The 17,722-nt window shown below is 39.2% G+C and overlaps 1 protein-coding gene across 1 annotated transcript; it reads right to left on the reverse strand.

The window, feature by feature from the left end:
- Positions 1-434: 434 nt before the first annotated feature.
- Positions 435-17,086, reverse strand: EEF1E1 (eukaryotic translation elongation factor 1 epsilon 1). The gene is made up of 4 exons (XM_039712124.1): positions 16,931-17,086; positions 14,745-14,945; positions 8,207-8,302; positions 435-1,077 (listed from the first exon to the last, which is right to left on the reverse strand). Exons 1-4 carry the CDS (start codon positions 17,084-17,086, stop codon positions 937-939), a joined length of 594 nt encoding a protein of 197 aa, XP_039568058.1. The 3' UTR covers positions 435-936.
- Between the last annotated feature and the right edge of the window lie 636 nt (positions 17,087-17,722).

The raw sequence follows: 17,722 nt of genomic DNA on the forward strand, positions 1-17,722 counted from the left end.
CTTTTGTGTCTTAAAATAAATGTTATCTGAATTGTGCAGAAGGTAATTTACCAATTGAAGTTAGCACTTTTATACTTGTTACAAATAAAAATCAGAGGACCACATTCTACAGTAAAACGACCCATCCAAATGTGTGATTCAACAAGAGAGTTTTTAAAGCCAATTTTAAACATTGGTAATGGACTTGAAATTATCTTAAGTTGACGGTTTTGGTTGGTTTTGTTTCAGGGTGGGAAAAGCACATCTGCACTTGTGTAAAAAGTGAAGTGAGGCACATGCAAAATCTTTAAGGACACTAACTTTGCTACCCAGTTTGAAAGGAAATGTTTCCACTGTCAAATCAGTAGACCACAAAATGAAGCAGGAAGTGAACCAACCTTTTAACATCTTCTTTACTGAAGAAAAATTAGAAAGTTTCACAGCCAAATTAAGACTACAGTTTTAAAATAATTTATTCGGTCACATAAATACTTTGTAACATTTGCATGTTCCCTTTTCCACATCCTTGGCACACAATATAGCTCTTAACTTGTACAAAACTAGTGTAAACATCCATGGAAAACGAAAGGAAAGCTGGTTGACGTACATGAACATTCAATAAATAGCAAAAGGAGTGAATAATTGATGGTAAAGATAATGTAATTTCACTTGAATGTTTAATTAAAAGAACCTTAATTTTTTTTTAAAAATAATGAATTAAAACTCAATTTTTCCATCTTTCTACCATTTTTGCATTTAATCAGATCTACAATAACAATTCTTTAGTTCAAATTCTTGAATGAACAACAGCAATTCAATGCAGTTGTATTATTTGAGGCATTGACAGTTTCAGTTCACATACAGAAGGTTACAAAACAGTATTTGCAGGTTAGTGGCTTTGGACAGTACAACTTCTGCACTTCCACACCTCATTCCAACACGACATTAAGATTTGCCTTAATGAGCATTAGTGTATAATCTGTTCTTGATAAAGACGACATTGGACAGATGCTGTCGGACGCCTGGGTAATGCTGAATGTGGTTGAACCAACGAGACACATTAAGGTATTTCTCCTTTTCTTGCACTGTGAGGTCCACCTGCATGGGGAATAAATACAAAGCACCAGTTACACCAGTCACTGCATCATTAGAGTCATAACATGTGCTAAGATGAAATAAAAGTGGGTCGTTTTACAAATGATTTAAATAACTTGTTACAGTCCAGCAGTGTTCTACCCTAATTTCACACAGTAAAACTCAAACCCATAACATGTACGGAAATTTAATCTACTCATAGGAACAGACTACGAGGTGGAATATACAGCTGCATGGTAGAGAGGGGGAAAAGCTTGCATGAATTTAATGCATCTCTCTATTCGTGGGGTCAGGATACAGTACAGGGCGGTGCAGGGAAGAGTTCCACAACATGCATAACCCTTTCATATTCATTTAGCAGTCTTGTCTCACAGGCAAAGCGACTACATCATGTTTCAAGGTGTATTTTAAGTACAGGAGTAAGCTTTTACCAGGCAATTTCAGACTGCATAGGAAATTGTTTTGTATGACTATTGCTCAAAATGGAATAGTTACTAAAAATCAGCATAACTGCTCAGATCTACTAGCTTTCATTATTAAGGTAATAATGAAATGATTCAAATTAGAACAGTAAAACAAACTGGAAACCTGCCCATACTTCATAAACATACTTGAGGTACTATCACACAGAACAGCTTCAAGATCAATCAGGAAGAGTCTGTATCACGCTACTGCAACAGCTCCTTGTTACAGGATACATGGCTAAGATTAATGCAGAGCTTCAAGCCTATCCTTAATCAGAAGACTGGCTTAGGTAAAGTTATCTACAGTTACAGATTCAAATTCTACCTTTACAAGTCTTTGAAATTTAGGTCAGCAGCACCCTCAAAGCTTTACTACAAAGTCTGTTATTACTTTGGAGTCTTTCAAGCCAGCTGACAAACTATTCCCACATTGTATCACCTGTATGAATATTCTTGATTAGCAATTTTATGTCTTCTTATTTCTCTGTAATCAGGTTGGCTTATCAGTTTAGACTATAATCTCTTTTCTCACATTAACATACTAAAACTGAACGGGGTAGTTCTCAAAACAGACTAGAAAACCTGCACGAGGAAGAAAATGTGATCCTCACATCAATGACCCTATCCCATCTCAGCAGTACTGAAACCAATCAGTGCAGGATTCACCTCACTTAATTTTCAGTTAACCAATTAACCATCAAGCTTAACTTAAATCTTGACAATGTCTGCAGTCAATGAAAAAGGGCACATCTGCAGAGGACAGTTTTACCAGACAAATAATGATCTAGACAGGCCTAATATTTTTCATGTTTAGATTTCTAAAGCTAATCAAGGTTAATCTCCACAAAAGCTAAACAGGTGGCGTATTCCTTACACTTTATTCTACAAACACTAGATTTTATGAATGCTGCAGGTCCCCCAAAAATTTGGTTTTGGGCACAAGACAGCTGGAAACAAATCTGTTTCAACAAACTTTGGAACACAGAAAGAGCTAAACACTCTCATTTACAGATATTCAGGTGTATGAGTAAAAAGCTACTCTTTAAACCCTCATCTTGTCTTGTATTTCACCTTGTGACACATCGCCCTTTTGTTCTCTCACACAGCCCAGCACTTGGCTTAGAACTGGGAAGCTTTAAACATGTAGCAGCAAAAACAATGTAAGGATAGGGTGTATGAGTAAAATGCTACTCTTTAAACCCTCATCTTGTCTTCATTTCACCTTGTGACACATCGCCCTTGTGTTCTCTCACACAGCCCAGCACTTGGCTTAGAACTGGGAAGCTTTAAACATGTAGCAGCAAAAACAATGTAAGGATATATACTAGAAGATGAACCACTGGAAAAATACTGCGGGAGAAGAATTTCAAAGCGTTGCAGAAGGGAATTCTAAGCCAATGGAACATAGCATTAAAGCTCAATTAATGGGAAGTTAGGAGCATAGTAACTGTGACAGCAACCAAAAGGCAGGGATCTGGCAGCTGCTCCTAAGCCCAAGTAGCTGCTCTTCCTAAGGAATGTACCTGCCAGAATTTAAGCACAGCACTACAGATTACTGCCTTCTGCAATTTTGTACTGTTATGAACCCCAGTTCAGGAAGCATGAGAAAATCTGCTCTTCTTGCTGCTGGCATGGAAATGTAAACCATTGTTCCTACAGTTGTATAGTCTGATAGAAATGCACAGAAAAACCATAAAAATCAACTACATATTTTTGCAGATCTAGAAATATACAAGAGTTACTGGCAATTAACCAAGTGAATAGCACCAACCAGAACACAAAAGGGGGAAACGTCTAGAATTTTTAAAGACATTACAAATGAAAAGTGGAAGCTATGGTAATATAACCCTGTTTCACAAACTGCCTGAGTTTCTGCAAGTGCAGTATATTCAGGACCAAAAAAAACCCAGTACCATTTAGGGGAAAGATGCTTTTGATCACCTGCAGTGTATTGTAATTAATGGTAGCTGGATGCTGACGTTTGATATGAAGCTGGGGGACCATTTACAAAATAACACAGTGCATGGAAAGAACAATGTGTGTGCTCTAAGGCAATCTAAAACTACTGGAAGTGAAGAAAGGTATTTTAGTATTAGCAAATACTAAAATACTAAAACTTTCAGTTCCTTGAGTTTACAGCAATCTTTTTCAAAGCCTTTACTGGATGAGCACCTGGTTATGGAAAGGCTAAGCTAAATTTTATATTTTGCAGCAGATACAGTATTTCCTTCCCATCATCTTTTACTGATAATTCTTGATCATCACGTTTCTCCAACGTAAATAAAAAAATAAAAAATAAAAGTCTGGAAAATTAGTCCTCTTCCATTCTGTTAGTGTAGTGAAAAAACATCTGAAGGGCAAAACAGACAGCTATGCTAAAAATAAGACCCCTTTTTGTACTCTAGGCACAACAACTGAGATATTTTTACTTATTTACATAATGTACTCTATCAGTGAAATATATTAAAAAGCACTTTGTGGCATGCTCTACTTTTTACTCAGAACATAACTCTTAGGTTAATTGTTTAGAGATCACTTCCATGGCATTTTTTACAACATTTTGTTAGATGGGTATTTTCTGTTCTTCCTCATTAAATTAGATAATTCCCCCAAGTTAAGAAAGGCTGCTGTTCTGCTGTTAAAATAATTATTTGCTATTAAAGCAATTATTTTAGTAGCAAAGAAGCAGACACTTAATTTGACAGACTTTTTTTTTCTTTCATGTCATGAAAAAAAAAAGTCTTTTTCTTCCACCACAAAGCTCACTGAGGGGAACCAAGGTGGTTATCATACAATGCAACTCTTAAGAGTTTCTGAAAGGGCTAAAAATACACAAGCTTTAATTATGTTTTCTTTCTCTAGCACTGGGGATGCAGGCATAAAGCCCCATTCCCACAACCTACAGGTCACGGAGAATCTAAAAATACCTGCCTACATATGAACCTCTTCAGCATCAAGAAAAGGATAGATACTATCTGACTTTTTAAACTTAGCCTTTAGATAGGGGAGAAAGAGAAAAAACCCCAACAGCTGGATGGTACATTTCATGACATACACGTACTTTCACATAGCTTTGTTTAATTTTCTGCTGTTAAAAAAAGGTGTAATTTCAAGCTTATTCCTTTAAAGTTAAAACTGCTTCATTTGCAATTCAGTTGAAGAACCATTTTTAGCATCATTGCTTAGAAGAAAAGCTTGTTATCTCAGTACTAAAATTATCAGCGAATCTTAAAAAGTCATGGCAGTCTGTTTATTACAGGAAATGTTCCTTATGGAAAAAATAACTCCAAAATAAACTACATTGTAGTTTATTATAGTTATTTATAACTCCTTGAAATTCTTCTCCCTCAGTCTCATTACAGTTCAATATCAGTGGTTCTGACTCAAGGACAACTGCTTAGTTTGTTCTGTACTTGATCATATTTGGTTTGACACCAAAATTTTGACTGAGGCATCTTCCATTTGCAGATATAAACTTCACCCATAAGTAATTTTTCAGACCTTTTTAAAGAAATTTTCAAGTCAGACATATAGATTCGAGACCACTTCCTTGGTTCTGACAACATTTTTCAAGTATAAAAGCAGATCAATCATCATATTGATTATTTCTCTTGAAATAAAACTGGACTTGTGCTGGTCAAAAACATTTAAGAATGAAGACATCTGGAAATTTTTTAAAAATAATTTTTAAAATCCCCCAGATTAGAAAATCAGTTCATTACCACAGGGGGAATTCAATGCTTACTGATTGCCTAAGCTAACCTCAAGCAGTGCTTCTAAATTCAAGTTTTTCCTGCAATCTATGCTTTAACCTAGTAGAATTTTAACATCCACATTTATGTACATGTGCATTTCTGGAATTGAAGTGTCTATAAGATAACAATATTAGTGTTACATACACAGAGACATCAATTATATATGACAATGTAGATCACATTGACTGAAAAGACAGTATCAAGCATTACATTTTTTTGGGTGTTTGTGACCTATATTATGATGCAGAGCATGTACTATTTAGTTCCCGCCTTATTACTGTGAGTGTGTATTTCTAATTAAAAGACCCAAAACAGATTCTGTGTGCAAAAACACTGAAACACTATCTGTGAATCTGATTCTCACCAATTGAAATAACAAGTCTTTTCCCACAATATGGATTTTTAAACACATGGCACTATTGTGTTTATTAGGATAACTAGAAGGGACAGGGAGAATGAAAGGCAGGCACACAACTGCAGAATTAAGAGTTGCTGCTGTTCAGTAAACAATCAGGTCAAATGGACGAGCCTGGACAGTGAAGAACCAGACTCCAGAAACACTCCTGGATAATGGGAAGGGCAAAATTAATATGGGAGTGGGGAATGAATACAACAATGCATGATCTATACTCAGAGACCCCAATACACCACAGGTGAAGAACTGAGCTAAAGGAGTATAAAAACTTTTCCAACTAAATGTACATCAGAAGGGCTTTCAAGTTTTACTACTTAGCTTGTTCAGGATGACCATGGTATGCCAGCAGTATCTACAGTATCCTGTCACTAATGTCTATGCTAGCATGTGTTTTTTAGCCTATCAAAAGCAGAGATTAACCTTTAAGGTACTACCAGTGATGTTTCCAGATCAAATTTCTAGGCAACTTGATGGACAGCAAGACCTGTGGGTTTGCCATATGCCCCATGTCTCCCACTTCTACCTCCTTTCTTACAGCATCATAGGAAACACATATTCATATTTTGCAGAAGGCTTAGCTAAAGCAGTGGTGGATATGACAAACTCCTTCTCTGAATCACATCAAATGAGGAGATACAGCAGCTTTCCCTGCCTCCCCCATAAAGCTTAGGGCAGAGCAGCAGTCTGGACATACTCTCTTCTGATTACAAGAAAAATAAAAATAATTAAAAGAAAAAAAAACAAAACCCAAAAAACCACAAGATTCTACAGTTCAAGATCCTGCCTCTATATGTTTATCAATTCTGAAACCTTCAAAACACATTTAATTCCTAGTTAGCAGCTCCTAGATTTTCCTATTTATTTAGAAGAGTCACCCCATTGCTTGCCCTTTATACCTTTCTGATTCAGAAAATTACCTTTGATGAAATCAAACATTTCAGAAACAAATGCTGTACTATAAACTTGTCCCAAGTAGTGTCTGGATGGTTGCAGGCACACAGGAGCACCAAGTCATTTGTTTTTACCATCTGTTCTATTTCCCAAAGCAATAACTTGTATCTTTTCATCTTGATTAGGTGGTCTACTCTAGAGCAAACTCTAAATTTAAAAAGCGCTTGGATTTTCCCCTGCCAAGTCTCATTTGAACTTGTATGCTCTTACAGAATATACAATCATATTTTTAGAAAATACTTACAGTCTTTTTTATGTCTGCATATCATATGTGAAAGGTAACCCATTCTGACACTGTAATCAACACATCTATCCTACTGCTTAAGATATTTTACAAGGTAAATACAGTTTAACAGAATTAATTCTATGCGACTTACTCTAGCACGTTTTCAAAAACCTTCTGAAATGAAACTTCCCTCTCTTCTGCTTGACACTTATTTGAACTTTCACTCCTGAACAGCCAAGATACAGATACATAAGTTTTCTTTCATTTCTGGCAAAATTTCACTACTTGATTGCACCTCTCCTCTGCTTCCATTTTGAAATGTATTCTTCTACACTTCTCCCAGAGCTCTGCTTTTAATTGTATAAAAGTAACCATTCACCCAGTTGATTGAATTTAATTCTCAGACACACATGCATTTGTCAGAGGCATCTTCTTCTAATTATCCTCACTCCCCCACTCAATTTCCAAATGCAAAACTGATTGATTTCATCTTTTCCCAAGAATTAAGCAGACCTTTTTATGTGAGTCCTTTGGTTTCTTCCCACTCTAGAGAATGACAATGGCTCATTTACAAACACATTCCAGACACCAAAATGCAAATAGCTTCTACTGCTTTATCTTTAAATTAGCACTTGGTGTTCAGAACTGAAGGTGCACCAATTTTTAAGCACTTCATAGTAGCTTGAATGGACTACAAATAATCTCAACATCTTCCCCACTCAGAACAAATTTATTGTTGGCATGGGTTTTTTTTTTCCTCCTAAGATCCAGCTCCCCATGTTATTTTCATATTATTTTCACTATTATTGCTTATCAAGTCTTATCACTTAAGTCTGGAGACACAAAAGACAATTTTTTATGTCTCAAACTTTTTTACATGCATTAAGGAGCTTAATTTACATGCATTTGTATTTCTCTAATACTAACGAAGTTAATACTTTCAGTTCTGACCTCATTTATCTATCTTCCCATGTGCTTCTGTGACAGTAGTTCAGTGATGTTTCAGACTGAAAAGGCAAGAGTCCTCAATCATAGAAACACAGGGATAGGTATCATCCTTGCTATATTTTACAGAGGAAACTAAAGCATTCTGACACTACAGGTCTTTTGACAGATCCATAGCTAAATATTCAATAATAAAATGAAAAACTTAAAAAGGCATTAAAAAAAAACTTTAAAAGGCTTAAAACTTTAAAAGGGCATTTTATTTTCCTCTGTTCTGTTCCGTTCAGTAAGTTAACTTCTGCAACAAAAAAATGCCCTTTAGGGAAGTAATAATTATGATAGCTGCACATATAAAAATGATATAAGTAATGCTTACCATGATTTGATGCAATCCATAGTACATCAAAATGTCTGCTAAAGTAAAAATGTTTCCTGCAAGGTAGACTTTATCTTCAAGGTGCATGTTAAGATCCTGAAAAGGAAGAAGTCATTATACTGCTGTAGTATTGACTTTGTGAAACGATATATTAATGCAGTTGTTAAAAATAATAGAAATTTCCTCTGGAGACCATGCATATAAAATAAACACCAGTTTTAAGTTATCCCAACTCAGCAAACAAATCAATCCATAAAAGAAAAAATTCTAGAAAGTGAGTGACAAGATAATAAAATAAAATATCATTCTTTGACAGTGAGAATTAGGTAAAATTTGAATGCTGGTCTGTAAACAAAGTGCTTTTTATGTAGTGAAATTTTTGTAAATGAAAATGTAAATTATTTTAAGCTGACTCCACAGAAATATTTTCAAGTCTGTCTTGGCTTCAAATTACTGCAATTCAAAAATTAGAGACCTGTGTATTTATAATGAGTGCAATTTCAAATGTTTAACATTGCTTAATAGAAAATGCAGTCCTATAATAAAAGGACCACATACTGTTCTTCCAGCAGCAGCTATGCCTGTCCTGCAGGACTCCATGCAGCTGGTCAGCAAGGTTCTGGAACACCAAATGTCTAAGAGCCAAGGAAGCACACAGGAATAGTGGGATGGGAGACAAGGTGTTTCAAGCTTGATGCTGGTAACTTGATACCCATCAGCTGCTATCACTTGACACCTGCTTTTATTAATGCTGAAATTACTGCTAGAAATTCTTTGTGACATTGTCAATTCAGCTGCCATCCAAGTCTCTAAGAAGAGAGAATTCCCAGCATTTTAAGACCATCTCTCAACTGTTCCAGATAAGAGGCTATGAGGGTGAACTAGAAGGCTTCCATTCAGGTTCAGTAAATAATTATTTCAAATGCGTACTAACAGAAAGACTCCTCTCCATGGCTTTTTGTATGCAGCCATTCTCTGCCAGGAAACAAGAAGCTGACAGGCTCACTGTTGCCCAAGTTTATCAATTCTGAGGACAAAGGCATCACACAGCTCTACCTCTTCACCTGTCCTTCCATTTTTCTCCAAATCTTACCTATTTGTCATCCAATTTATAAGCCTTTCTGCCCCCCACTTTTTTTCTAAAGAAATATAACAATAAAATTACCTACTTTAACCTGGACCCCAGCATAAGCCAGCTTTAGTTTTACAATATTATTTTCAGACCTACAAAAACAGTTTCCTAGCTTTCCCTTGGATTTGGAAACTCCCCTTATCCAAAGGGAAAAAAAGAAGCACAGAACATCAGCTTAAGCCACTCCCTTCTCCTGCCCTAGAAACAGAGGTAAGCAGCTTAAACGTAATAACATTTTCAAAAATTTTAATTTTTCAGTTTCAATTACAGCACATTACATTTTGAGACATTTTCTTGAAAAACAAGTCTTGGGCAAGGAGAAGGGGGTCAATACTTAGTGACCAATAAAAAATTATATTTGGCCTTTAGCATGTTGCACTTCATGTGGTTACATAATTTTACTGATATAGGGATTTCCTATAATGCATATACAGAAAATAAACCAAGACCAAAACACAAAACTAGAATGTTGAGACTTTAAGACATCTAACCTTGCATTTGCTTTTGACAAGTTCGACTCCATTAAGCCACCTTATATTTTGATAACCCCTTCATGACAGGAGTCCTGTACTTCTGTAATATTTGAACATCCCCATGTCTGCTTTGATTTCTTTTATTAGAGCAAATCAGGGAAACATATTAACCCCTGCATAGTTAAAATTCTGTAAGGTCAACTGCCCCTGGCTATGTAGCTTATTTTCTTTAGACTGGTTTACTGCTTTGTTCATGTTAGTGGGTGCTCAAATTACCTCAAACATGTAACTACAGCGCTGTGGAATTTCCTACAACGCAACACAAAGGAAAATCCAATGTTAAAAAGAAAAAACTTGCAGGAAAAAAACCCCCAAACCTAAATATCTGCTTTATTAGAAAAAAGCCCCACAAACTTGTCTGTTTTGAAACAAATTCTCTGACCAGCATTTTTCATTTCAAGTAACCAGAAATTCCACATGCATTATAATGAAAACTAATACAGCTGAAATGATGTCTTCTCCCCTTCCTCCTCCATTCTTCTTAGCTTAGGCTATGGAATCAGGATTTTGTAAAGGAAAAAGCTCATTATCTCTGAAGGTACCATCACCACAGTTATATATCTCTGCTGAAAATTTTGGATTTCTGCATCAAAGAAATTACAGCACGCTAATTCTGAGTTTTACATTGCATACATACACTCAAAATAGTCATCAATAAAAAAATCCTAAAACTTTAAAGGCAAGGTAAGCCATTACAGCGTGAACAATTATTTATTCTGGGTTCATCAAATTTTATGAAGTCGGTTAACTGAGCAAATTAAATTTGACAAAAATAGTTTAGTCTTGTATAAATTAGCATTAGTTTACAATTCTGTTTCTGAACATGTATTTCGCTCCCCTAAAATACAGGCAGATATTTTGATTTCATTCTGCAAGTCACACTAATTCAGAAACACCTTTTTTTTTCATGTGCATTAGGCCCATTTAGTTAATCTTGCCTCATGGGTTATGCTTCCCATGGATGATTATATTACTGCCTAACAGCCAAATATGCTGAAATTCCTGAAAGTCAAGTTTGCTCAAGTGACCATAGTAATAAAGTGAAATAGTGTTCCAGTCCTGGAGAGATTAATGAAAATATGAATACAAAACTCTATAGAATTTCTATCACATGCAGGAAATTCAGGTCTGCTGGCTGTCATCCGAATCATTTGTCTTTCATGTACTGAACGCCACCATTAAATGAATTCCATATAGATAAACCCAGGATTAAAATAATAAGATAGTCCTGGAAGTTGCTCGTAACTACATAAACTTACTGTTGGCATTCCCCCGGGAAACTCTCAAATTTCAGACAGATACTTAAGGCATAGCTGCATTACAATGCATCAAGATGCACTGAACAACTGCAGCAATTCTAACACCATTTTTGGGTATGAGGGGGAGAAAAGCACCAGAAAGAGAGTTGTTGCATTATTTATGGACTAACTGATGTATTTTCATTCTTGTTCTATGGGAAAAAAAAAAAATCCAATTTGTAGCCTCTATCTAGCAACAGCTCAACACATCCCATTCAGAGCACACTTCTGAGCATCCCCAGCGTTGCTCACTGCCTGTTAAATATGCAATCCAATGGCCCCTAATCCATTTAATCTGCTCAAGCCACTGAATCCCAGCCAGTCGTGACAGTAGCTCTGATAAGGAACAGTTCCTTGTTATGACAACTCAGGAGCTTCCAACGGACCTAATCGCACTCTGATTTTGTTCTGGATATTTTGCCCACAACACCCTGCTGGTGTCCGTGCTTCCCTTACACAGACATCCTGTCCTTTCAGTCAGCAAGATTCTCGAGGTCATTTATGCCCTAAATGCTTTTGTGTCTCTCACCATGCAAAGACAAAAAGCTGAGCACTCCCAAATGTTTCAGGAAAGCCCCTGACAATGCAGAACCCAAGAAAGGGTTTCTGCAGCCACATCCAAGAAAAGCAGAACTACACTTTTGATACATAGACATGTTTTTAATTCTCATGCAAGACTATCCTCTCTAACTGGCAAACTGTGAGCTAAACCTGGTCTGGAAGAATATTCCATTACTGAGTTTCCTGTAAAAGAAGAAAAATAATCAATAAATATTGCTGCAATAATAAAAATTAAATCTTTAAACTTGTAAGTGTGCAAAAAAACAGTGCACAGAGCTGTGGATTAATGGCATGAACAGAGCATGGATTAACCTGCTTTTGTACCTGTGGAAACAGTAGTTTTTCAACCAAGCACATTAAATAGAAATTACAGCTCTCTTATTCAGATTTCTATTTGGATTTCATTATTACAGCCAGAAAACACAGGAGACTGCGATAAAGCTAATTGAAAACATGGAATGTTGTTCTGTATGAGACACTGCAAGTAGTACACAAAGACTCTTAGTTATCCTTCAGAGAACAGGGGTTCCTACATGTTTGTGCATGCTTTTATGTGAATTTAACAAGCTACCAGTTATTTGTCAGAGGTTTCTGTGAGGGGGGAAGAATCCTCAGGTTTAAAATACCTAAAATTGATAAAACAGAGACATTAAAATCTCCTGAACAAAATCCACTATCACCTAAGTAGACATCTGATGGCACAGAGGAACAGAAAAAACACTGATTATCCTGCATGACAACTCAGAAATTTTCAGATTTTTTTTTCCTATGCAGCTTAATTTACCACTAACTAAACATCGAAGAAATAAAAGATTATATTCCTTCACCCCGTGGAAAAGAAAGTTAACATAATGCACTGTATATTATGCTATCACTGCTACTGACATTCATCATTCCTATGGATCTGCTGAGGTACTGCTCCCATTTATTTTGTCAAGTACAGAAGCACAAATCAAAATTAGACAAAACTCATCAAGCTCTTTATTGGTCCATTCTGAACATTGTGATACTTGTGACACTTGCTCTGGATGAGTATAAAAACCCTGGTTGAGATGGTCTGTTTCACCATAATTTCCCTGCCAAGTAACAGCTTTAGGCAACACATTAGTAAGAACAATTTAACAACCTATTTTTGTAAAGCAAACAGAAAATCCTTCCCGTTCAAATTAACAAACATGAAACCAGTTATTTACTGACATTTTGTAGAACCATATCAGTTAAGGGTTAAATAGAGGCAGCCTAAAGTTTATAGCAGAAGTTACTGAACTGTTTTTGGTTCAGCTTATTATAAATTGTGGCTCTAGGCTGCAACCGTCCCAAGACTGCCATTGTGTATTCCAGACACGTTGTAAAACTACAGCCTCAGACTTCCCTCCCTATTTTAGTAGTTCTTTTTTTTTCATCCATACTCCCTTTTGGCACAGTATACTTTAATGGTAGGCTGCCCCTTTTCTGATTAATCACGGTGGCAAGAGAACAAATTACAAAAAAAAGTTCTTAATTGCTATACTATGAAATTATTAGTGCTGAAACAATTCCACAGCAGCCTTGTGTTAAAATAAATTCTGGTTATTCAACACTTGCTTAAAAAATCCACAGAAAAACGTTTACATGCACTTAAAGGCAGAGATTCACTCTAAAGTAACACTGATTGCTTCTCAGTAAGGAAATTTTGCTTTGCTTGGAAATACTTGATACACCTACATATTTGTATTTCAGCATATTGTCTTTTCTACACAACCAGTGTCACTAAGGCCAAAGATGGAAAGAGATCCCAGCTCCAGCAGAAAACTGCCATATCTCTGCATCTGATTTTAATGCTCCAATGCAATTCTGCAAATACTCCTGCACGTGCTGACACTGCAGGTATCATCACTAAAACCATCCTGAGCAGATAAATTTTATAAACAAATTCATGATTAACCAATTAACCATATTCCCCACATACAATGAAACCAAAATAACTCAGAGTGAGAGAAATGGTTTGGCAGGACTGTCACCAAGTTGGTAGGTAATGCAGGCAGGATAGGCCTCAAGATCAAGAGGGCTATCAGCTCTCTTGAGTAACAAAGTTGTTTTATATCACTTTAATATGCATTTTCATTTATTTTAATAACAGTGTTAATACTGCTTCAGTTTATCTTTGGTTTCTGCAACCTTATCAGAGCCAGAATTGTTAGGGCTCTGCCAGCTTCAAGTAGAGTCAACCCTGCAGCTCACAAATTTCTAAACTCAGACTCACTGGCAGCATTGACCAATGTAACTCTCCATCTAAAACATACTTTTAAAACTAGAAAAAGATCAACGCTTTAAAAATTGATTGACTTTCACCTCTCTCTTATACATGCTTTGTAAACAGTGTAAAACAAATTTAACAGTGTTTAACAGTGTAAAGCAAATTTTCTCTTCAAGTTGTTCCCACAAGATTGCAAAAATACTTATACTATTACCAGTTGCAAGGAGTAAGGAAAATAGAGTAAGTTTTGCTATCTGCTCCTTGGCATCTGGCTGCTCAAACAACAAGGGGGACCCTCAAGGCTCTCTTTTCTGCTTCCACCTGTTTAAGAGGAAGTAAGCTTCAGCCTACAAGAAAGGTTTAGCAACAGCAGACCAAGGACTCCACACAAAGTACCTCAATGTTAAGCACAGTTTTGTAGAGGATCCTTTATGATTTCACTTTTCACACACAATTCTGTCCAGTGCCTCCTTTTAGCATCAATGCCAATTACCACAGCATCAAGTATGCCTTGTATCCCATAACTGCCACATCATTAAGAACAGGTCTTAAAACAATCAGAGAAGTGTTAGCCTGCAATACAACACCAAGGGTTTATGAAGGTAGCAAGAAACTGGCACCTCACACAGGCAGCGGAACAGTAGTTAGTGGTACTGTCAAGCCCTTAGCATTTGTTAAATTGTATTCATTGGATGCTCATACACACATTAGCACTGTAATCTTCTTCAAGGTCTAGTCACTCCAAAATTCAGTGACAAGGTAATTAAGCACTTCTTACCTTCAGAATTGTTCTAGTATCTTCCTTACTGGAGCCCCCATTTACCCGGGTCACCCTGTATTCCAGCCACTGCTGCACCACAGCCTTCTCCTCGGCAGTGCTGCCCAGCAGCTGCTCCTTCCTGGCCTGCCTGACCAGGTGGGCAGCGATGGTCATCAGCCCTGTCAGCCCAGGCCCGTTGTTGGTTTGGAGAACAGGAACCTGGAAGTGGAAACAGAAAACTAAACAAATAACTGAAGAAAGCAGTCTCTATATGAATGAATATTGGGTTTTTATGCTCCCTCAGAACTTAGAAGCGCTCACGGTAAGGGCGGTGCCATCAAAACCAAGTCTGTGTTGGTCACTTTTTGCTCTTTGGGGTGTTTTATTTTCAGTTCTTACATAAGAACATGAACAAACCAGGACACCTTTAGCTCCAATTAAGAGAATTCTGCCAATATTAGGCAGAAATAGCATTGCTTCTTCTACCACTGGCAGAAATCTTATTAACTGACTTCTAACTCATTTCCAAATTCAGGACTCTGACTTAAGACTGTGAAGTCAGTAGCATCCAAGTTGTCCATGAGCAAGCAGGCCGCAGTAACCACACCTCCTAAGAAGCTTATTCCTACATACTGCAGCATTCCAAAACGCCCTGAACAGCAGTCAGGAGCTCAGTGGTAGCAGCAGGACAGCACAGCACACCTCCAGCTTTGGCCACCGTGTCTCTGTGAGTGACAGCAGCGCGTGCTCAGCCGTGGGAAAGGAAACTGGACCATCACCCCCAGAAATGGAGTGACTGAACTGGAACTGGCTGCAACAGGCTGAAGCCCACTCAGTCACTTATGACATAAAATGAGAGAAACTGATTAAAATGCAACACTCTTTTAAAATATTTGGCCGCACAGAGAAGCCTGTTTATGTCCAGATTTATTTAATCTAAGCTGCAAGTTGAAATCACAATGTTATTTTGGTACTTGTACCAAGGGTCTTCCACTACTATTAAAGTTTTTTTTTTCCATTGAGCATCCAGCCAGGAAAACTACACATAGATTTAGTTACTTGAATTTTTCAGCATTATGCTTTATGGCAATAGCACTAAAATACCAGCTGAGCTGGTAATTAAATAATTAAGGTAATTAAGGCAGTTTTTGCAACTGAAGAACACACAGAGATACTCAGGACTCTAGTCACAAACAGCCAAATTAAAAACCCCAAAACATAAGACAACTGCAGAGCTTCATTTCTTCACCAACCTTCTCCAGGAGGGAGGATCAAACAAAGGGCTCATTAATTTGTGATGCTCCCAGCTCTAAATTGCATTTCTCATGCCTCAGGTGCCTCTTGAACCATGGAACCTCATGTTTCCACACAAACTTTAAAACACTAAGACACCTAGAATCATCAAGGCTGGAAAGGACCTTCAAGAGCACCCAGTCCCCATGCACCCAGCACAGCCACTGCAGCCCTAAATCACTGAATCACCTCTCCGTGCCACACCCAGGCAGCTCTTAAACATCCCCAGGAATGGACACTCCACCACCTCCCTGGGCAGCCTATTCCAATGCCTGAGCACCACAAGAGGGAAAAACATTTTCTAATATCTAATCTGAATCTCCCCTGTCTCAGTTCAGGCCATTTCCTCTGCCCTCCCACTGCAGGCACAGAAAATGGGCCGGCTCCCACCCCACTACAACCCCGTGTCAGGCAAAATATTTAAGAGCAACACGTCCTCAACACAGACGTTTTCCTATTATTAAAACAGCACCTTTTTCTTCCGATGTAATTTAATCAAGACAGCACGGACATAACTCGCACAGACATAGCCAAAGGACAGTGCTAAAGGAACAAGGGTAAGTCAAGGCGAAATGCCTTCCATGACACAGGACGATCCTTCCCACAAGCAGAGGGAAGGAGTTTCCCGAACCTGCGGGCTCGGAGGCAGCGAGGCCCTACAACACCCACAACACATGGTGAGGGAAGGGCTGGAGGGAGCGCGGGTGAGACGCCGCTCCAGGAGACGTCGGCTGGGCTGGTATCTGGGGTTCGCAGCCACCGTCACACCGGTGTCTGAGGGGAATTGCCAGGGAGGCGGCAAGGGCAGCTCGGAGGGAAGCAGCCACTGCGGAAAGGAGACCAGAGCACGCCCGCCCTCCCACGCGCGTCGCCACCGCCACCCGCTCCAGGCCCCTCCTCGTTCCCTTCACCTTCCGCTCCCCCTGGACGCCGTACTTGTTCCCGCCCGGCAGCCCCAGCAGCCGCTCCAGCAGCTCCAGCTCCTCCGCGCCCCGCACCGCTGCCGCCATCTTGCGCGGCGGGACACGCGGGACAGGAAAGGAGGCCGCTACAACCGCTCGCCCCATTGGCCGACAGCGCCCCGACGCCGCCGCAGGAAGCGCCGCTGCCATTGGCCCGCAAGGGCCGGCCAGCCAATGAGAAGCCAAGAGAGGCTTCGCGTTCCGCCGTTCGGGAGGGGAGGGAGGAGCGGCGGGGTCACGGATGGCGCATGCGCAGTCGCGGCTGCACGTCCCCTGCCGCACGGCGGGCCAGGCACGCGCGCGGGGGCGGGGCCTTGCGGAAGGGGGCGGGGCAGCCGTGAGGGGCCGGGGGGGAGGAGCCGCCCCTTCGCCCGCCCCCGGCGGCGGTGCCGGAGCTGTCCCGGCGCTGCGGTTTTAAGGGATCTGTTTGGTCGGAAAAGACCTTAGCGATTCCGGAGTCCGATCCATGACCCAGCACCTCCATGTCAGTTGGACCATGGCACTGACTGCCACGGCCAGTGTGTCCTTCAGCATCTCCAGAGATGGTGACTCCACCACCTCCCCTGGCTGCCCATTCCAATGCCAATTCCACCTTTTCTGTGGAAAAATCCCTCCTGATGTCCAGCCTGAACATCCCCTCGTGCAGCTTTAGGCCATTTCCTCTTGCTCCATCGCTGGTTGCGTGGGAGAGGAGGCTGCCTGGCTGCAGCCTCCTTTCAGGAGCTTGTAGAGTGCTAAGGT

This window comes from Passer montanus, unplaced genomic scaffold (genome assembly GCF_014805655.1).
Source record: "Passer montanus isolate IOZ18808 unplaced genomic scaffold, ASM1480565v1 scaffold26, whole genome shotgun sequence".
NCBI classification, from domain to species: domain Eukaryota; kingdom Metazoa; phylum Chordata; class Aves; order Passeriformes; family Passeridae; genus Passer; species Passer montanus.

What these genes read in the sequence shown, in the direction of transcription:
- EEF1E1 (XM_039712124.1), bottom strand. Translation starts at nt 17,086, where the DNA reads ATGGGGCGAGCGGTTGTAGCGGCCTCCTTTCCTGTCCCGCGTGTCCCG. An exon ending in GCGTCCAGGGGGAGCGGAAG is followed by an intron (nt 14,946 to 16,930) that starts GTGAAGGGAACG and finishes TTCCACTTCCAG; the next exon opens with GTTCCTGTTCTCCAAACCAA. An exon ending in ATGGATTGCATCAAATCATG is followed by an intron (nt 1,078 to 8,206) that starts GTAAGCATTACT and finishes TTCCCCATGCAG; the next exon opens with GTGGACCTCACAGTGCAAGA.